This window comes from Bipolaris sorokiniana (genome assembly GCF_000338995.1).
Source record: "Bipolaris sorokiniana ND90Pr unplaced genomic scaffold COCSAscaffold_1, whole genome shotgun sequence".
In the NCBI taxonomy this organism is placed as follows: domain Eukaryota; kingdom Fungi; phylum Ascomycota; class Dothideomycetes; order Pleosporales; family Pleosporaceae; genus Bipolaris; species Bipolaris sorokiniana.
In genome coordinates this window covers 35656-55380 of record NW_006911895.1, presented here as the reverse complement: position 1 = coordinate 55380, position 19725 = coordinate 35656, and the positions used below count along the sequence as shown (strand labels likewise).

Sequence of the window (19725 nt, the reverse complement as noted above, 5' to 3'; positions counted from 1 at the left end):
TCAAGTAGAGTTAAGACACTACTAGTGTTGGGAGGTAGAAAGAGCAGTATATCACTTAGTAGTTATACAAACTAAAGCCTAAACAACTGTTTCTCTTAGGTTTGAAATTAAATATTCATAACTAATTTCCTCTCCCTTATTCCCTGCCTTTTTCTTTCTCATTTTTCATCCTTACATTTTGTTTCGCTAGCATTTAATCTAATATAGAGATTTGGTTTACAGTTCTATGCAACAGCTGGTCAACTCAAGTTTCCGCATCAGGTTTCCGTAGGCTCTTATTTGTTCTTCATGTGCATCTATATGCCTTCTACTCCTCCTTCAATACGTCATACCCACTCTCATAATCTCCGAGACTAGAATGGACTGACTTTCCTATTTTGATTTAATTATTGATTTTTTTATTAGTAAAGCCCTGATCTTTCTTTTCATGTAACACACGTCTTGTGTTTCTTGTTACCACACATCTTTATAATCGGACAATCTATGGGAATCATCGAAGATTGTTTAGGGGACAGTCACTATTGATAAAAAACCAAGACAGAAATGAAAAGGTTTAAGAGCTATTCACAAGACCTCATGGTAGAATTCTATATTAAATTACTTCTAGCCTCTACTTGGAAATGTTGTCATTATTAACGCCCTTCTTACGAAGAACGTCGTGCGCTATGCTCTCATACGTATGAGGCTCAACTGAACCTCCCAAGCTTCGCAGCCAGCCGATGAAACGATCCGCCATGGTCATGGCGTGTGCCAGTCCGCTGGAGTCCGGGTGCATGAGAAGCGGGAAAATGAAGCTACCGTCATCAGACTCGGCCTCGCTGTTCTCGCACAACCACAGAAAAGTGTTCTTCCAGCGCTGCTCAATAACGCAAGCATCGACTTGTCCATTAGTGTTAGCAACGTGTGGGAAATGATGTAGTCCCATCATATCTTCACTGTTCTAGCCAATAGGAATTTCGACAAGAGGTAGGCCAGTTACGGGTGAGTGCAATGCTACGGGCAGTACTACGTCCATGTCGCTTATCGGCCTCGGCTTTAACCAGCTGCTCGCCGGTTTGGAGAAGTCGATGCACTCGACGGGTGGATTGTTGGGCGTGAAGTAGGGTTGAGAGTTGTGGTGGCTCAAGGACGAGTCGTACAGGAACCCAGATTCTTTGAGGAGCTCGATCGTCGTTTCGCGCAGCTGGTACATGGGAGCGCGGTACCCTTGTACCTTTCTACTGGTCACACGCTCCGATACTTGCATGCACTTCGCCAAGACGTTGCGCTCTTGTTCCGGCATCATCTGATAGGCGCCTTCGTGGGCGTAGCCGTGGAGTCCAATCTCTGCGCCGGATTGGACGATCTCTTTGATTGTAGCTTCGAAGGTCTCCATAGTGTGGCCGGGTATGAACCATGTGACCTTGTCTGCAATTTGATATTTCTTCAATATACGTAGTAGCCGGCGGCCGCCAACGCGCCTGGAGAAGACACCAATGCTATAGTCTGCGAGGTTATTGTCCGGATGTTCTCTTGTGCCTAGAAAAGCTGATAACGCGTCGTAATCAAACGAAAGCGCAATCTTGACTTTTGGTTTCTTTGCTCTAAGATGTGAGCGTATACTAAGTTGTGTTTGAGATTGTGGGATGTTTGTGTCGTGAGATGGTGACTTCAAGTCGTCAGACTGTAAGTTGCAAAGGGTCCAAATATCATTGAGCGAGGTAACAGAACCACGCGAGCTGCTAGATGCTAATATTTTAATTGCAGAAATGATAGATAGGTCGGTAGCATCACCACCTGAAGTCTCAACGTCGAGGAAATTGACAGAAGCGTCGCCATTAAACCATGCAACATCCCGCTGTAACTTTGAAAGAACAGCATCGAGGGATTTCTCAAAGGAAGCCTTGTAGCCGAGAACGACCATAGAAAAGATGCCAATCGAATTGCCATCTTTTGATCTCTTGAACTGACTTTGGAGGATGGACTTGATCTATGATAGGGCTCTTCTCTGATTGATCTGAGCAGCATCATCGATCTGACAAGTTATTTCTGTCGAGTTATCGCCGGAGCTACAATTGTCTAGGTGCACAACTTGAAAGCTGCTGCATGCCTCTATAGAGGCCAGTTAGAAACTCGTATCTATCCAGCTAGAGACTATGAGATGAAGTACTCATTCGTCAATTCAACCTTTAAAGCCTTCTTACGAGAGTTGGAGGACCCTGAAAGAAGGATACGCTGACTTGAGAGAAACGAAGGCATCGCTTGACGACTATTACCTTCAAGTGTCCAATGAAGGATAGCTCCACAGTTTGAGTCGAGTATTGGGCATAGGTAGCGAGATCCTGGGTATACCATAGCAGGTGCCAATTCGATGAAATTCTAGGGCTTATGTACTGACTCACAAGAGAGACAGTATTCTAATCAAGAAGAGAAGCAAATGTATTTACAAGGAAGGTGCCAGAGAGCCAGTCAAATGAGGTTGACGCCACGAGCTATGGGATACCCCAGTAAATCGATTTCGGAAGGCGCTAGCGAGCCCATCATAGGAAATTCGCGTTCTAGTCGTCGACAAAGTATTCTCGCGATAGATAACGTCAGTGGCCCGAAAGTTTGTGCTGGCACTGCCTTGCGAATCTTGACGGGCCCTTGAAGCGTACGAATCGGAGTACTCTTGCAGGTATGACAGAGATAAGGCATTCAGTGCCCTTCACACGGACTGGATGTTCGTTTTAGCCGATGCGGAAGAGCTTGTCAGGTGGTGAGGTTATCTCCGCAGTGGTTCCCATGTTGCCACCAAATGAATTTGTAGTCACCAAAATAACTATTTACTATCATCAGCATCATTTGGAGAATAAGGACTTGCTCGCTGGCGCCTTCCAAGATGGGAGGCCCACTTTTCTCTGTCATAGGCCACCGCGATAAGATAGCGAATCTGGGCTGGTTTCGACTACCCCACCCCATTATTTTCTGTAAGTTGTGCTTCCCACCAATCATCAGACTCCGAAATTTACACTAGATGGTGTGAGTAACAGCCCAGATGCGCCTTGGATTTCTCCACCTACTTACTTCACATGCCACCATCCGATATTTCTGGATGACCATCATCCAACACATGGGCGGATTATCCGATCCCACATAGCCCGAGTAGACTTCTCGTCACTTCTAGAATGCAAAGACCCGCAGCTAATCAGCCCGCGGCACATCTGTGATGAAGACCAGGTCGAATCCTGTTCGTGCACGGCCGTCCAAGTCCAAGTGTGTGACATTCACTGGGTACGAATAGAGCCTACCCTAGAGCCTTTGCAGGGTGTTCCGCAGCCGTGAATCTCGCTAACAGTCTGCAGCTGCTGGACCTGCCGATCTCGCAAAATAAAATGTGACGAGCGGCAGAACAACGGGTGTGCAGTGTGTGAAAAGGCTGGTTTGAAGTGCGCTGGCTACAGTGTAAACTTGTCGTGGGTGACGGGTCGGGTGCAGGACCTGCAAGGCTTGCACCGGCGAAAGGTCAATACAGGTCAGTCTCCAACACTGGTTTTCTCAGCGGGCCTAGACAGTTACCTTCCGAACATAGTTAATTTATTACTAGGTGGGCCAGCATTACCGGTTATGTCGGACCGTGAAACAATGAGGAAACTGTCAGCCATCAATTCCGTCATGACACCATTAGACACTGTTCTCATTGGGCCTTTTGGCGTCTTCCAGTCCAATTGCAATGACCCTACTCAAGGGACTTCCGAAAGCCCGGCGCCATCCTCAGAACCAGCTGAGAGCATTCATGAAGGCGGAACTTCCTGTGGACAGCCCGACAATGGGTGGGATACAGTTGCACAGAGCCCCGACTGCACCGATTGGGGCCTCTCGACTTCAGAGCTTCCAACCCTAAAAAGTACAACAGCTCAGGAAGATCTCCAGAGTGACTTCTCGCAGCAACGAACTCAGCCCTGTGCAGCACTGAAGAATGGTAGGGGCCGAGTTTGCACATCCCAGACCACTCTGTTGGCAACATCAGGTAAATCAAAGGCGCACCATTTGGCTGCTCCCTTCTTTACTCTTTCAATGCCCATTTTCAGAAACCAGGAAACATCCATGCTCATGTTCCATTATATGAATCATGTAGCCGAATTGCTACAACCGGTTCTGCACTCACGAAACCCTTGGAGGACTACATATTTCCCTTTTGCCCTATCAGGATGTCCAGAGCTTGTTCTTTACCAACAAAACGCAACCGTCTCATCGCAAATATCAACCTCACTATTCCACAGTTTGCTATCGGCTGCCGCGTTTCACCTGCGCAACGCCACTGATAGTTCACCTAAATTTCATCAGCTGGGGCTTCAACACCGAATCAAGGCGCTGCGTGCCCTGAACTCTGCGACTGTCAGACCCGGTGACCCGCAGCTGTACACCTTGCACTTAACAGCAATACTGTCACTAGTCACAATTGATGTACGCATCTCCCATCAGTCCACATTCGGCGAGCCCCCTTTCTCTGACAAAAGCCCTCCTTTTCCCTACAGACCATGACTGGAGAAGACTCCGACTTCCCAATCCACCTCCAAGCATGCCGCCGACTACGCCAGTCAGGCCTACCACTCAGCATGAACAGAGGTGACTCAAGCAACCAAGTCACGAGCATCTGCCGCTTCCTCACCCTCCTCGCACAAACAACATGCCTCGAAATCTCTCCCCGACTGTGGCCACCCGATGGCCACCTTCCCGCCTCCACCCCGCCATATTTTCACCCCGATGAGAGAAGCATCGAGTACATATACGGAATCACCCCCGAACTCGCTAACCTGTTGCACAAAACGTGCCGGGTCGCAGAACACCTCGCCTTCTACCGTCAGCAGGCCGGTACACTGACCCCTGCGTCTCTTCGCGCAATGTACAAGGCACTGGGCGACGCCATTATGGCCTGGGTCATTGACACGGAGCCTTTCCATCTTATCCAGTGGCAGGAGCGCACTATGCTTGAGATTGCGCGGTGCCAGGTCCGCGCGTTCCATAGCGCGTTGCTGATATACTACCGCCGCACGGTGCTCGATGGTGACGGCGTCATTGTCGATCTAGATGTTGAGGCAGAGGCAAGCGCTGTCTGGGAGAACCTGACGGCGGCGGAAGACCTCAAGGACGCATACATGGGCGGTGTGAAGAGAACCGCGCCTATGTCGTGGCCAGCGTTTATCGCCACGTGTGAGACGAGGAACCGCGAGCCCTGGGTTAGGTGGTGGACCCGGGTCGAGGGGTATGGTCTTGGGAACTTTTCACGGCAGTGGAGGGCTATTCAGGAGGTCTGGCATGTCAAGGATGTGAATGTGAATGTGGATAGTTGGAGAGATGCGTTACGGCGCATAGGGAGACTGGTCTTGCCGGTCTAGCTGAGCAGTAGAGGTAAGAGTCACTCAAGGGAGTGATCATCAGAGAATATAGCGGGTTTGTTCATTGGATGTATGTTGCTTTTCATAGGTTTATATATCTTCTTATAGCCCTGTATCTCATAGGAATTCGCCTTTTGACGTTCTTTTTGATTCAAGTTTCCTACAGTCATTTATTCAGAAGTTCATTTGCTCCTATCTGACTTGTGGTTATCTTGTTCATTCTTCTGGTCACAACAATGGCCAATCACGCCTCGGTTGCATGCCAAAATAGGGTTTCGGTTATTCTAAAGCTCATCTTTTACCCTCGACAGCGCTGGCCCCTTCTTTGATTTGGCCATGGCCGCCATAATATCCACGATCAGGTCCGCAGCCGCAATCGACGTGATTTCGGCGGCGGTGTCATACGGTGGGCTCACTTCTACCACGTCAGCACCAACTAGATTGATGCCCTCAAGGCCTTTGATGAACCGCTTGAGTTCGCGCGTAGTCCATCCGCCAGATTCTGGAGTGCCTGTAGCTGGAGCGATGCTTGGATCCAGCACTATAACGAGTCAGCATATTGGCGTCTTCAGGTGCACAAAGAAAACAGCAGACGTGGCACGGGGTAGGAGGTATCTCACCGTCAATGTCGATGGAAAGATAGGTAGGGGTGTCTTTGACGAAGCTAAGTGTCTTCTCGATGATACCGTTCATGCCAATGTCATCGATCTCGTGTGCCTCGATAATACCAAAGCCGACATCTTTGTCAATTTCGTAATCCTTGGGGCTCTGCAACGATGAGAGTAGGGATTAGTATAACTGTTCTCTGAGTTGGAGTATTGAGGAGTGACGGCACTGACAAATAGCTTGGTTCGAAGGCCTCCATGCACACTGGTCCCTTTGCTGATGCAGCCCTCCCGGCTAGCGTGCCAAAAGAAAGTACCATGAGTAAGGGCGGACTGGTTTGATCTGATACCAGTGTAGCCTTCGTAGGGATCCCATCTGTATGCGATACAGTTAGCGTTGTTTCTTTCAAATAGCTAAAGGGAAGACATTGCTCACGTATCCAGATGCGAATCCAAGTGAATTACCGATATAGGTCCATATACAGTCTTGAGAGACCTTAAAATAGGCAGGACGATGGAATGGTCACCTCCCAAGCTGATTATGCGCGGATGTTCCCATGAGTTTGTTGAAGAGGTTAGATGGTACAAGACCTGCCTGTAGCCTTGTTCCATCTGCTTGAAAGCATGAGCTGCATCGAACGGGGTAATAGGCACATCGCCGCAATCGACCTGGAAGTCAAGATATTAATAAGGTGGATTCTATGAGTAAACAGGCCGAGCAAGAGCGTTACTCATTACAGGGTCCCTTGTGTGTGCTGGATGCTCCAACTTACAATGGCGAGTCCCTCCTCGTAAGGGTCGACTTCCCAGACTGTGTTGTAGCTTCTGCCCTTTTTTTCCCTTGCAGAACCAGCTCGGATACCTCGAGGACCAAAGCGGGCACCTGGCCTGTAGGACGTCGATGTATCATACGGAAATCCTAATATTGCAATGTCCAAGGGCTTTTGGCCAGATTAGGAGCTAAGCGCTGGGGCTGATTTTTCGCACAAGTAAATGAACGACGTACTTTGTCATGAGATGCAGCAAGACAGCGCTGCCATTCCAGATGGGCAAATGTCACTGGCTGAGAGAAGGGGAGATCAACATCGAGGTCTACGAACGGATTAGCACACGGATCCAATTCGTCCGTCTGTTTCGTGTAGGCTCTACAAACCTTCAATAGGATGGCTGTAGTCTGGGCCAACATTGAGAGCAGCCACCGTGGACAGAAGACACGTCCAGGCGTTTAGTCGCATGTTCAGTGTTTGGGAGTAAGACGACGACTTTGAGTCCGGATAAGGGTGCCAAGCTAGAAGGAAGCCGTACAGTGGTCAAAAGCTGGGATGCACGGATGGTGGTCATTTTTGACAAGAGTCGTTATCTTTATATACGTATTAGTACTGAGCTCAATTCGGCTCAGTTCAATTCTTATCTTGTACGTGTATCTGCCTAACGCAAAGGCGATGCGGGTCTGCATGTTTACGTAGTCGAAAAGGCCGCGCTGAAGAGTCGCAGAAGGGCGCTGATAGGAAGTTCGCATACGCTTTCCACACCTACGTCATATGAAATAAGACCTCGCAGACGCCTGCCGAAGCCGAGCAGCCCGGGGTGCCTTGACTGACGCGCCTGCCGTCGCTGGCTGCACATGAGCACGGACGCCAGTCTCGCTGGCGGTTGCCGGATTTGGCGTCCCCAGCCAGAATCGGGCAACCACGCTACTATCTATCCTACCATCCTCCCAACCAACCCCAATCCATCACTATCTCCCGACAGTCACACAAAACAAGCATTGATCGAGATGCGCTTATTTAAGAGGACTATTAGGGCTAATTGTACAGGCTCAACAGCAGCAGCGTCACTATACACGTGTCTCAGATTTTTGAACGCGCTTCATCATAGCACTCTTCTGCTCTCTTATCGCTAGGCAACGGCCATAGCAGTTGTTGTCGCTGCCACCCTTGGTCTAGCATTCTTACTCTACCACCTTTGCTTTCCTCTCTCTATAAGCCCTCTTGCAAAGATACCAGGTCCAAAAGCGTTTGCCTTCACAAGATGGCGACTTGCATTAGAAGACTTCCGAGGCACACGCACACGCACCATTCACGCACTTCACAACAAGTACGGCCCCGTCGTGCGCCTCGGGCCTAGTGAAGTGTCGTTCAACAGCACTTCCGCCCTGCGAACCATATATGGAGCTGGCAGCGGTTTCGAGCGGACCAGCTTCTACAACATGTTCCATGTCTATGGGCGCAAGAATATGTTTTCCTTCTGTCCGGTCGCGAGCACTCTGAGCGTAAGAAGATGTTTGCCAATGCCTACGCCAAATCGGCCATGCTCAAAGGCGCCAACGCAGCCATGATCGAAGCTAAGGTCCGACAGTATCTAAATCTGATTGCACGACAGGAAGGCTCGAGCGAGATATTTGCCTCATTACACTACTTTTCTTTAGACGTTACCACTGACTTCTTATATGGGAAGTACGGGAAGACGTCCTGCTTGGAAGGCTCCGAAGCCGACTGCGCGTTAGTCGATGATGTAGTGGACGTTACGTGTCGTAGACTGTCCTGGTTCGCCGTTCACCTACCACGCTTCACTGCATGGCTGTATTCTAGCACCAGTCTTTTTGGAAGAGTCGCCCGCTGTTTTTATCCGATGCAGCTACCAATCACGTACACAGGCATCCGGCGCCACACTATTATTGCATGCCAAGAATTTGCACGAAGTTCAGCGGCCTACGACCCCTCTGAGAGCGTGGAGCAGACTCTACCGTTCATCGCGAAGCTGTGGAAGCATCACTGCTCCCAACAGACTATTGGTGGACTGGACGACGTTGATATCGCTTCCTAGTGCGCCGACCACCTCCTTGCTGGCATCGACACCACCAGCGACACCTTGATGTTTCTCATCTGGTCGCTCTCCCGTCCCGAGAGCAGCAAGTTCCAGAAGAAACTCATCGACGAAGTCCGCAGCATATACCAGGAAGGCCTCAACCCAGACGGCATTCCAACCGTCGAGACCAGTGACAAACTTCCTTATGTAAACGCTGTCATCAAAGAAACTCTGCGACTCTATGCTCCCTTGCCAACCTCTGAGCCACGGGAAGCCCCCACAGCCACAGTGATTGATGGCTATCATATCCCAGCAGGAACTACAGTACCTGTCTCGCCGTATATCCTACATCGGAACCCAAAAGTCTTCCCGAATCCGATGCAGTTCAACCCCGATCGTTGGATGGATCCCTCCCAGAACATTCCCGAAATGAACAGGTGGTTCTGGGCATTTTCCAGCCGAAGCAGAATGTGTATTAGGCTCCAGTACGTCATTGTCCTCCCTTTGGTTGCAGTACACAGTCACTTGCTCGATTTAACTAGACTTACTTGCTTACTCAGACTAGCCTTGCAATAGCGGAAATGACCACGTTAGTGGCCGCTGTATATCGCAATTATACCACCACTACCGTTGGTAATCTTGATACAGTTTCGCCTGGTATCACAAGTCGCTACGAATTTTTTTACGATGAAGGATGCAGCGGCGTAAAGTTGAGTTTTGGCTCCCATTACCATTGCACCAATACCAAAGCCTTGCCCTCTCACAACATATTCTAGGAACACGAATGCCACATTCAATTCGACACATTGGCTGCATAAGCCTTGTAACATGCTTCAATATACCCTAGTAAATACTATCATAAAGGCTAGGTATTAAAGCAATACAGTCTGATATTTAACGATGATTTTGCTGATAGAAACGGGCGTTGCCCAGTTCCAGAGGTAGCTCATCCGCCTCAATACGTTAGATTGGGGGATTCGACACTGGCCGACCAGCACGCTTCTCAGGTAGTACACCAGCGCGTTGCGCAATTTTTTTTGCCGCATTAGATACTTTCGAAATGTCCGAAACAATTGTATTGCCAGAAATAGTCGGCCCAGTCTTGCCGTAATTACCAGTAATGGTGTTGTTTGCCGTGTTCACGCCGTTGCGCGCATACCAGATGCCATTTGAGAGGAAGATGTTATTTTGGATAAAGTATGAATTGGAGCCTTCATCCGTATAAGCACCAAAGCCACTGGAGTCGAAGCCATAATTCTCGACAATGTATGTGGATGGACTCTTTGAAAGAGTGTATATAGCGCCAAGGTCAGTGTGTGAGTAGCCGTAGCCGTGAACCAAGTTGCCCTCGACACGGTTGTTCATCAACGTTGTCGGATTCGTATACTTTGGTTGATACTTGTATAGTCCGCGGTTGACGTACTCAGAGCTACCTCCGGCATCGTTAGATCCCCAGCCGTAGCCAATGCAGATGCCAGTATAAGGAGTGATGTAGATGTCGTTATGCGAGATGAGGGAATTCTGGACATATGTCGCGAGGATCGGTACTGTAGAACTGAATAGAGACGAAACATTGTAGAAGATGTTACCGGATATCTCTATGCGTGAGTTTGTCATGCGTGCATCGCTTGGATGGTGTGCATCGGCTCGAATGCCGCCGGCAGTAATGCTGTTACCCATTACCTGCGTGAAGTAGCCATCCTTAACCGCAATATTGTTTGCTCCCAGCCCAGTACCGGTGATATGGGCGTTGGCATCGTTGCCGATACCGATGCCTCCGCCACCCATCATTGAGTAGTTTCCACCAGAAAAGACTATGTTCTTAGCTGCGCTAATCTGGATTGCAGACGGCATTTGACACCAATTGGGACGGGTAGACTCAAAGTTGGAGGAGTCATATGTCTTGTCTTCGCAAATGTTGCCTCCCGTCTGCTGATCAATGTATCCAATGCGAGCAGGTTGCAGCCATGTAGTATGAGCCTGTGGTTTGAGTGAGAGGTGAGTCTATGCAGTAGCCTAGGCTCAAGCTTACAAAGTTGATATTCTGGAACGAGATGTCGTGAACGGGATCCGCGTAAGTTCCGCCAATTACAATGAGCGCTTCGGAAACCCCCAAATACGTGTCTGCGCTTGCCATGTTCTCGCCAGAGAGCGGTTTGTAGTAGATTTTACCAGCAGCCGAGTCGAGATAGAATTGACCACCCTCTGTCAGGAGTGCCAAAGCATTCTGTACCCAAACACCAAAGTCCGCATTGTTCTTGTTGACGGTGTCATAGCCCCAGATCTGGTTGTACCATGTGTTTTGCTTCATTATCAACTCTCTGTTTCCAACCGATTCTATGGGTGCATAACGGTCTGCGAAAGAGTTGATAAAGCGAATCTCTGCGCCATTCAACCCCGGGGTAGAGGAAAGCCAGTCGTATGTGCTTGAAGTCCATTTCATACCAGTACTCGTGTAAGTGAAGTCTTTTCGGTTTGCAATCTTCCTGCGTGCGTAATTGGAAGCTTTCCCATTGACGTACAAGTTTCGCGACTTGAGGCCCACCGGAACGTTCGCGGAGTACACACCATTTGATCCTGCTGTCCAGTTGGTAATCCTGAGCCCACCTGATATCGTCGCACCGGCCCCAACCCATTTGACCGTGACACCATTCTTGCCTGAGTCTTCGACTGTAAACTTGAGGGGCACTGAAAGCGTATATGTGCCTGCACCAACGTGGACGGTGATGTTTTCCTTGGCCGTTCCAGCAATCTGGTTGCGAACAGCTTGCTGCGCTCTAGCGAGTGTTTTGAAAGGAGCAGCTGCTGTTCCTGCAAATCCATCTGAGCCAGACGGTAAGACATAAAAGTCCACTGCGCGCGCAGCGTAGGCGCACAAGGCTACGTAGAACGAAACAAGTTTCCAGTGCATGACTGGTCGAATCCTGGTCGCTGAAACTGGGTATGGATTCCGAAACACCGTCCTGGTTTTCTCCAGTTTTCATACATTGCTCGTGGAGAATTTGCATTTCTTCATTTAATATACCGGTAACTAGTAGTACGAATTCCCCGAGATTGCAACAATCAAAACTGCGGGGAAGACCAGAGTAGAGCCATGACCAAGAAGGGTTTGCGCCTGTACAAAGATAGCTAGCGCACGGCCATCAGAGCATGATGAAACAACGCGCATGACGGAGAATCTCGTTACTGCGGAGTAGGAGGCCCAGGCTTGCCCCACAGCCAAACTGATTGGCGTTGAATGCCTATCTTCCAGATATTGTGCGTAAGGCTTTGGGCCGGAAAACTACCGTGCTTTACTGTTACTACTGATCGTCTGGGCGAGAGTGGATGGAGCATCAGGTGATGCGCTTCTAGATCCACAAGTAGTGGGCGTATATAATATGGAGTCATCTCTCACAAAGGGGATGTGCTGTCACATTGCTCATCGGATCAAAATGCTTTATATTACATCTCTCGCTGGAGCTTTGCTCATGGGTGCAGCCTCAGTATTGGGTGCACCGGGATACTATCAAGATTGTGAGTCTCACCATCAGACAACCAATATGACAGGATGCAACGCTTATACAACAAAGCGGACATCTCCAAGTTGCCAACTGCCAGCTTTGGCACTACACATGATCTTGTCAAGCGCGCAAACTCAGCTGGGTGCGGAAAGACGCCCACGCTGACGTCGGGCGTGAAGAATATCAACGTCAATGGCAAGAATCGGCAATACACCATTCGTGTACCTTCTGGATACGACAAAAGCAAGCCCTACAAGTTGATTTTCGCCTTTCACTGGGTTGGCGGCACCATGCGAGACGTCTCTAGTGGCGGATCTGACGGTGCTCTATGGGCATATTATGGCATGCAGAAAAAGTCCAACGAGGGCGCTATCCTAGTTGCGCCACAGGGCCTAAATAACGGTTGGCCAAACAGCGGCGGGGAGGATATTGCATTCGTTGATGCAATGAGGAACTCAATCGAGGCAGACCTTTGCGTTGACACGACAAAGAGATTCGCGACGGGCTTTTCATACGGCGGATCGATGTCTTTTTCCATCGCATGCTCCCGCGCTAAAGACTTTCGCGCAGTTGCTGTTATCTCTGGAGGGCAGCTAAGTGGATGTAATGGTGGAAATGACCCCATCGCGTACCTTGGGATTCATGGTATCAGCGACGGAACGCTCAATGTTGCTGGCGGCCGGGCGTTGCGTGATAGGTTCGTTAAGAACAATGGTTGCACAAGCCAGAGCCCTAGGGAGCCCGCAGCTGGCAGCAAGACACATGTAACAACGAAATACTCTGGCTGCAAGTCTGGGTATCCAGTTACATGGCTTGCGTTTGATGGTGGACATGCGCCTGCACCTGTGGATGGCGGGAGTGACAGTGGCGCTCGCAGCTACGTTCCAGATGAGATTTGGGGGTTCTTTAATCAGTTCTAGATATCCAATCATCTGATCCAATGTTAGAACTTGATTGGGTACTTTTCTATTCTCTATATTTACTGCGAGGACACATGTATAAGCTTAAGTAAAGGTACGAGGGGGTGGACAGCACAATCACCAAAACGTGGCATGTCTCTTCTGCCCACATACGCAGGCAAAACCCTCTGGCAGCAAGAGGCAAGAGTAAGTGTTGAGGAAAAGGGTACCTGGGCGTGTGAGCCTCCAGACCCCTTAACAGTAGAACTACTAATCTTCCTTCGTGTTAAATGAGATGGACATGGTGCATATATTGATATCATCTCTCTGCTCTTCTGGCTATTATGGTTTTGATGATAACAGAAATCTAAAACAAGTGTGATTTGTTGTTCATCGACAGCTAGCAACAGAATCAAGATATAGCCGAACTATCCCGGACACTAATGTCGCTTCCATATCTGAAAAGGTTATAATGTACGACATAAGTACAGTATAACATTCGCAAATATTGCGACGAGCGAGAACCCGAAATGAAACATTCTTTCACGCAAGCGATTCAAACATATCATGGCTCAACGGCCCGTGTTTAGTATTAGGCTGCTTGGCGATTTTATAGGTCTGGTGTGTGTGCGTATGTAGTGAATGATTCGTTAAGCGCACGATGGCACTTTTTGGACGGAAGACCTCCTCTAGGTTCACACAGCGTGATAGGAATCATGCACTGGAAGTCAAGACAAAAGAGTTCAGCTAAATCTTTTTGCGATCATTCCATGGCTTTGCTTGAACTTGCCAGTTGGTAGGAACAGAAACCAGTGCATCGGCGTTGAATATGCGGAGTCCACCCCCCCCCCCCTCTTCTCACTTTTACTTTTTAGGGCTATATACATATTGTATGATATATGTCAATCAAACACTGAAATACCCATAGGGTCACTTCATATCGCCTTACGATGATTTCCTCATCTCCTTCAATGGCCTATCAAAGCTTGCATTTCTACACAGCTGGTGAGGTCTCGAAGCATGTAACGAAATTATAAAGAGTCTGAGTCTGACTTGAATCTGACTGCATCCATTCCAAGCTATTCCTTGCACTGGTCAATTCAATATTGAGTTCTTACGGGGCAATGAAGATTCTGCTGGCCATCAGCTTCCTCGGGCACCTGTCCCACCTCACTCAAGCGCACTACCACTTCCCACATTTTGTAATCAACGGTCAAGTCACTGGCCCACACCAGTATGTTCGCGAGCACGACAACGGTTTCCAGCCTTCATGGGATGAAGGCAGATTCATTAACAGCGAACATCTCCGCTGCAACAAGGGTTCCATGAATCACCGCACTCAGCCAAAGACCTACAAGGTCAAGGCAGGCCAAGATGTCATTGGTTTCCAAGCATCTATTAACACAGAATTATTCCATCCAGGCCCCGTACAGGTATGATTACCTAACCACTACTCTAGCAGATCTCCTCATTGTAATAACTCCCTTTTATTAGATTTATCTCTCGAAAGCACCCGGCGATGTTCGTGACTACGATGGCTCTGGTGACTGGTTCAAAGTCTACCAGCTTGGACATCAGCCTGGCTCTACGGCTGATTCGGCATGGCTGTCGTGGCATAAGAAGCAGTTCACCTTCAAGCTCCCCGCCGAGATCCCAGCGGGCCAGTACTTGATGCGAATCGAGCAGATTACCACTCATCCTCCCTACACGAACCGAGAGTTTTACATTCAATGTGCGCACATCGAAGTTGCCAGCAGCTATAACGGTTCCCCCTCGCCTACGTTCAAGATTCCGGGAGTATACAACCGTGAGCAGCCATTCTTCAAGTATGACAGCTGGGCAAAGCCACAGCCGACTGTTTGCCCGCTCCCTGGACCCGCTATGTGGCCAAACAATAACAATTTGAATAAGATTCTCTAAGTGTCGTGAAAGGAGATTTTATGTGGGCTAATAGACTCTAAAGAGGCCCAGAGGGGGTAAAGAGAAGGCTAGGCTCTAACAGCTGGCTCTTAGTAAGAGGCTAAGTTACGTGACTAATGCCCTACGATAAATATCGCTTTCTGGCGTAATCTTAAGTAGTTTCTAGTAACCACTCGCTGTTCTATAAAGTGGAGAGATCCTTCTTACTATTACTTGTGATATCAAACCTAGTTTTGGGTGGGGGTTCAACGTTTGCGGTTAAGAGGGTACAGAATCTCGAGATGCGGCACGAGACTCTAATGCTAGGCCTATTTCAGCGCGGTTCGCACCTTAGGCCACGCTTCACATTGATTAGGCCTTCCTAGATGTGTGGGATCTATATAGAAGATTGTCTATTCTGGCTAGCAGGTGCCTATTGCGGGCTGGAAATGTAAGGCCACCTGTGACATTCACCCGTCGATAGTACATGCAATTTATTATGCAGAGGTCTCGGTAAATTTGTAGATCAGGCACCAAGATTAATGTATATCTATATACGGGCCCCTGCACAAGACATTGAGTATACACATTCTCGATCCTTCTTGATATCATATTTCGAAGATAGTTCTTGAAAATCTTCGATTCGTCACTATTGTGACTCAGAAACTGCACCATGTTCCGCCCGCTAGTTTATCTCCTATTAGTTCTGCAAGCGGGGAGGATCATAGCTGAAGTCCCCGCATCCTGCAGAAAGAACCATGATGGTTTCTCAGTCACAGAAGACACATATATCAACAAAATTGTCGCTTTCCAAGTCGCATCGTACGTCATAGTTGCTACTTCACCGTCACTTTGATTCCGCCAAGCACTTACTCACTAATTGCCCAACCTCAGTGCTCCCTCCTCCCTTAATATAACAGAACACTACCTCACCCTCGACAATCCCACCGGATATCTAAACATCCGCAATGTCACAGTCCATCCCTCTATCTTTTATGCTGTCGGTTTTATACCCATCTACCAACCTGCCTCGCAATCTCCCAAAAGCGGCGCATGGAGCTGCGCTTGGCACAAGTTCATTGAAGAACATACAGTCTACAACTACACCTTGGGCGGAAGTGATACTGACTTAGAATTAAGTAAGCTGAATTGGGATCCGTCCCCGCTGTTGTTCACGAGTTATAAGGCACTCAAGACTGATTTCAGGGAGAGTTGGACGAGTGTGTCGTTTGGGTGGATTGTGACAAAAAATGTGGAGGGTGATACGCGGGTCATGGGGAGTATGGCGCGAGGCACATTTTTGGCGTATCGGGGGGATAATGGGAAGATTTTGGTTGGGCATGCTGATATGGCGAAGCTGGATGATGGTGAGTCTCTCGGTTTCCTTGAGCTTGTTTCGGGATAAGAGGTAGATGAAGCAGCGACTGCCAAGTGCAGTGATGGGTGCGGTTGAAATGTTTGTATGCTAATATTGTTGTAGAAAAAGGCCAGCCAATTGAATTGAGGATGATCATAGTCGGAGACAAAGCACCGGCGTAGTGAAGATGGAGTATCGCACTTTAATTAGGTTTACTAAACATTTTCTTCGATTGGCATGGCTCTATTCTAGCTAAATAATTTCTTGTTGGTTAAATTACTAGGCAAGTCGTGTATAGATATGAATGATTTCATAGATAATACAGTCTTCTAACCGGAAGCCACTGAAATGAAATCGATGCCTCTCGCTGGCTTGACCTTGCGTGCTTTTTGTACCATTCCTATACTGGGATCCTAACAATTTCCGACTACTACTATATATATGTAATTTACTAGATACGAACAAACGAGATGACTTCTAAGTCATCAGACGTTAACAACAGCATAGAGAATACGAAACCCAGGTACGTAGCACGGTAGATTAGTTCTGGCTATGAATCATTCGTGGAACTAGAGGGCATCCGCATGTCGTTCTTTCTTGTTTTTCAAGTGCCGGAAATGAAGATCCTGTTGACCATGATAGATACACGCCTGCATATGTACTCGAGATCATTTCATGAGATCTCTATGATGATACTGGGTCTAGTACTTGCCTCGACAAACTTGCTGGATCTATTGCTGCTAAGTGTTCTCGCAGTTGCCTCGAATCCGGTACTACACTCGACCTCGGTACAGGGCACATAGGCGTTCACTCCTCTGAGATGTACAATAATGCTATCGATGATCCGATACTAGGTTCTGGAATTGTACTTTGGCCTCTTTCCAGCGAGTAGCTAATCAATCGAGGCCTTAGATTTTTTGTAAGGGCTTGATTTAGAGTTAGAAAACTAGATTAGGAAAATATGCTGCTTTGTAAGAATCTAATTGTTGTCTATCCCTACACCTGATTGCGTGATGGTTCTAAACTGCCCCACCTTCCGTACATTAGATAACACAAGACACCTGCTGTAGTTAATGCGATTAGTTAATCCCTAAGCTAATAATGACCGTGTCTTTGCCCGTTTAGGCGGTAGTTTAGAAGATTAATTGTGAACAGCTATATGGGTTTGAGGGATTTACACAATGCCTTCTAGTTGACATCTCCAGCTCCCGGCTTCCTTCGTATCGCCACTGCCGTCCCAGCGGCTCGCATTTGGATATACACAATGGGTTCTTTGACTCTCTATCACTCCATTCGCCACTGTATCGTTCACGTACTTTGTTCCGATCAACGTGACGGGAGCACGGTCCTTTTCCACCCACTCCACCATGGCGAGAAGAATGTTATGCTGTGAATCGTTGAACTGGGCTCCAGTAGGTCGGTCAATTTGTGGCTGACCTATCGACCACTGTCCATTACCACCGGCGCAATGGCCCATGCCTGGAATATAAAAAAGACGATAGAAATCGTGCATTTCGTTGGTTGTTAGATCCAATGCCTCAGCTGTTCTCTGGAAAGTGCGCGATGCCAGGCCTGACATGACGGTTGGATCAGCGCGACCATGGTATGCCAGGAGCTTTCCGCCCCTCTTATGATACGCGGAGACGTCGTGCGATATGCCACCTGCAATGTTGATACCTCCAGGATTCAGATTGGTGGCAAAATCCATATCTTTTGTGGTGAAGTTGAGTACTGAGAATGAAGTGTCATTGTAGACTGCACCACGCCAGAAGTCATCAACCAGACCGTATTTGAGCCGTGGCATCGTCATGCCGTTCACAACTTCAGTATTAGCGGAAAATACACTAGTCGGCACACCTACTTCAAAAGATGGATAGACAACATGGCCCGAGGTATTTGCAAGAGGCTGGTAGATTTCACGCACGGTGTTGACTTGCGCAGCAGTCAAGCAAACTGACGAATTCAGCACGCCGGTGCCGCAAGCAAGTATCGATGGGTCGAAATTATGCAGCGTCGGGTTGTCGATGATCCCATCTTTGACCCCATCTAGAGGGTCTAGCAAGGCAGCCTGTGCAGCAACAATTGCTGCCCATTGCGCGGCAGAAACGTAGCTGGAGGACTCAAGGTTTGGCCAGCCAAGGCGTCGCGCCAGAAGACCCTTCGAAGCCACAATACGGAGCCAGTCTACAGCCACTGCTCCGATAAGAATCCCGTCGAAGTCTTCCGGGTACAGTATCGCCTCTTCGAAGCCCTGACGTCCGCCAGTACTACAGCCCGAGTAGTAGTTGTAATCTGCTTTGCGACCATAATATTGCTCAATCACTTGTTTTCCTGTCTCCGCTTCGACGTGAATCGCGCGATATCCAAAGTCATTAATATTCTCGGGCTTGTTGAGGAAGAAGTCGTAGCCAGACTGCCCGTCATGTCCACCGTTTGTGCCAAAGGTAGCAAAGCCGAAACTTGCACCGTTCTGTAGATTGCCGTAATCGATGCAACCGCCGGTACCGCCATTGCCTGTCGCAAGGAACCGTCCATTCCACTTATCCGGTAGCCATGCTTCGATACGATTGGTGCTGGATGCACTAGAACTGGCATTTACGATTACTCGGCACATATCTGTTGTCGCGGTGGCCAAATTGTAGCTTGCAGCATTGGCACATGAAGGTACGAGGTCCAGGAGCGCAATTGGTGTGCCATTCGCGATATGTGTGGTGTTCAACACAGAGATCCCGGGAAGTACATTGAGGGCTGTGGCTAATTGCTCGCAGCTACTGATTCCATACGCCATGGTTCTAGGACAGTCGATATTGACAAAAATATGAGGGGGGAAACAAGTGAGGGCTTCTGTCTCTATTGAAGGGTCATTACGCTCGCACCAGTAACGCACGCATGATTCAAGCAACTGCAAACTTTTTTGCCATGCGACACTGCCATGACTTCCCTCGGGGTGGGGGATCTCGGTTAACATCTATCGTGCGGGGGAGTGCGGAGAAATTGTCCTTGACTAGATCTTTAGCAGTCTAAGCTTGCCGTGCTAATATGCATGAGTCATTTTGCCGTCCTGTGCATCCTTCCTTTAACACAATAGCGTCGGGAAGATCTCGGGTTTAGAAGCAAAAAGCCCAACTAGTCCTCCCATGCCATGTTCCGCACTGGTTTCTCGATCGCCAAGTGTTCTCCGGCAGTCACAAGACTGTAGTGCTATCTAAGATACTGTCCGGTCGAATTACAAGCAAATTTTGGACGTTTGTTACACGGGGTCAGGTGCTAATAATTCTCTACCTCAATCTGGGTAAG

At 48.5% G+C, this 19725-nt stretch overlaps 9 protein-coding genes across 9 annotated transcripts; 5 read left to right on the top strand and 4 right to left on the bottom strand.

Annotated features, from left to right (window-relative positions):
• Positions 1 to 610: 610 nt before the first annotated feature.
• On the bottom strand, positions 611 to 2076 carry COCSADRAFT_340659 (uncharacterized protein; the record flags this gene model as incomplete). The annotated part of the gene is made up of 2 exons (XM_007696245.1): positions 980 to 2076; positions 611 to 940 (listed from the first exon to the last, which is right to left on the bottom strand). Exons 1-2 carry the CDS (start codon positions 1901 to 1903, stop codon positions 611 to 613), a joined length of 1254 nt encoding a protein of 417 aa, XP_007694435.1. The 5' UTR covers positions 1904 to 2076.
• A 1111-nt stretch (positions 2077 to 3187) lies between these two features.
• On the top strand, positions 3188 to 5541 carry COCSADRAFT_130198 (uncharacterized protein; the record flags this gene model as incomplete). The annotated part of the gene is made up of 4 exons (XM_007696244.1): positions 3188 to 3252; positions 3324 to 3493; positions 3566 to 4425; positions 4497 to 5541. 4 exons carry the CDS (start codon positions 3188 to 3190, stop codon positions 5355 to 5357), a joined length of 1956 nt encoding a protein of 651 aa, XP_007694434.1. The 3' UTR covers positions 5358 to 5541.
• Positions 5542 to 5551: 10 nt separating this feature from the next.
• COCSADRAFT_130195 (uncharacterized protein) lies at positions 5552 to 7284 on the bottom strand. Its single transcript, XM_007696243.1, has 7 exons — positions 7116 to 7284; positions 6969 to 7054; positions 6736 to 6903; positions 6399 to 6631; positions 6197 to 6338; positions 5978 to 6125; positions 5552 to 5898 (listed from the first exon to the last, which is right to left on the bottom strand). The coding sequence occupies exons 1-7, from the start codon at positions 7195 to 7197 to the stop codon at positions 5642 to 5644; spliced, it is 1116 nt and encodes a 371-aa protein (XP_007694433.1). The 5' UTR covers positions 7198 to 7284; the 3' UTR covers positions 5552 to 5641.
• A 958-nt stretch (positions 7285 to 8242) lies between these two features.
• Positions 8243 to 9603, top strand: COCSADRAFT_185993 (uncharacterized protein; the record flags this gene model as incomplete). Its single annotated transcript, XM_007696242.1, has 3 exons — positions 8243 to 8787; positions 8827 to 9255; positions 9336 to 9603. 3 exons carry the CDS (start codon positions 8243 to 8245, stop codon positions 9544 to 9546), a joined length of 1185 nt encoding a protein of 394 aa, XP_007694432.1. The 3' UTR covers positions 9547 to 9603.
• Positions 9604 to 9611: 8 nt separating this feature from the next.
• Positions 9612 to 11681, bottom strand: COCSADRAFT_194860 (uncharacterized protein; the record flags this gene model as incomplete). Its single annotated transcript, XM_007696241.1, has 2 exons — positions 9612 to 10750; positions 10803 to 11681. 2 exons carry the CDS (start codon positions 11679 to 11681, stop codon positions 9734 to 9736), a joined length of 1896 nt encoding a protein of 631 aa, XP_007694431.1. The 3' UTR covers positions 9612 to 9733.
• A 523-nt stretch (positions 11682 to 12204) lies between these two features.
• COCSADRAFT_78622 (carbohydrate esterase family 1 protein) lies at positions 12205 to 13193 on the top strand (the record flags this gene model as incomplete). Its single annotated transcript, XM_007696240.1, has 2 exons — positions 12205 to 12290; positions 12371 to 13193. 2 exons carry the CDS (start codon positions 12205 to 12207, stop codon positions 13191 to 13193), a joined length of 909 nt encoding a protein of 302 aa, XP_007694430.1.
• Positions 13194 to 14296: 1103 nt separating this feature from the next.
• Positions 14297 to 15092, top strand: COCSADRAFT_155194 (glycoside hydrolase family 61 protein; the record flags this gene model as incomplete). The annotated part of the gene is made up of 2 exons (XM_007696239.1): positions 14297 to 14605; positions 14667 to 15092. The coding sequence occupies 2 exons, from the start codon at positions 14297 to 14299 to the stop codon at positions 15090 to 15092; spliced, it is 735 nt and encodes a 244-aa protein (XP_007694429.1).
• A 652-nt stretch (positions 15093 to 15744) lies between these two features.
• COCSADRAFT_155193 (uncharacterized protein) lies at positions 15745 to 16476 on the top strand (the record flags this gene model as incomplete). Its single annotated transcript, XM_007696238.1, has 2 exons — positions 15745 to 15893; positions 15966 to 16476. 2 exons carry the CDS (start codon positions 15745 to 15747, stop codon positions 16474 to 16476), a joined length of 660 nt encoding a protein of 219 aa, XP_007694428.1.
• A 1057-nt stretch (positions 16477 to 17533) lies between these two features.
• COCSADRAFT_194858 (uncharacterized protein) lies at positions 17534 to 19331 on the bottom strand. Its single transcript, XM_007696237.1, has one exon. It carries the CDS (start codon positions 19214 to 19216, stop codon positions 17603 to 17605), a length of 1614 nt encoding a protein of 537 aa, XP_007694427.1. The 5' UTR covers positions 19217 to 19331; the 3' UTR covers positions 17534 to 17602.
• Between the last annotated feature and the right edge of the window lie 394 nt (positions 19332 to 19725).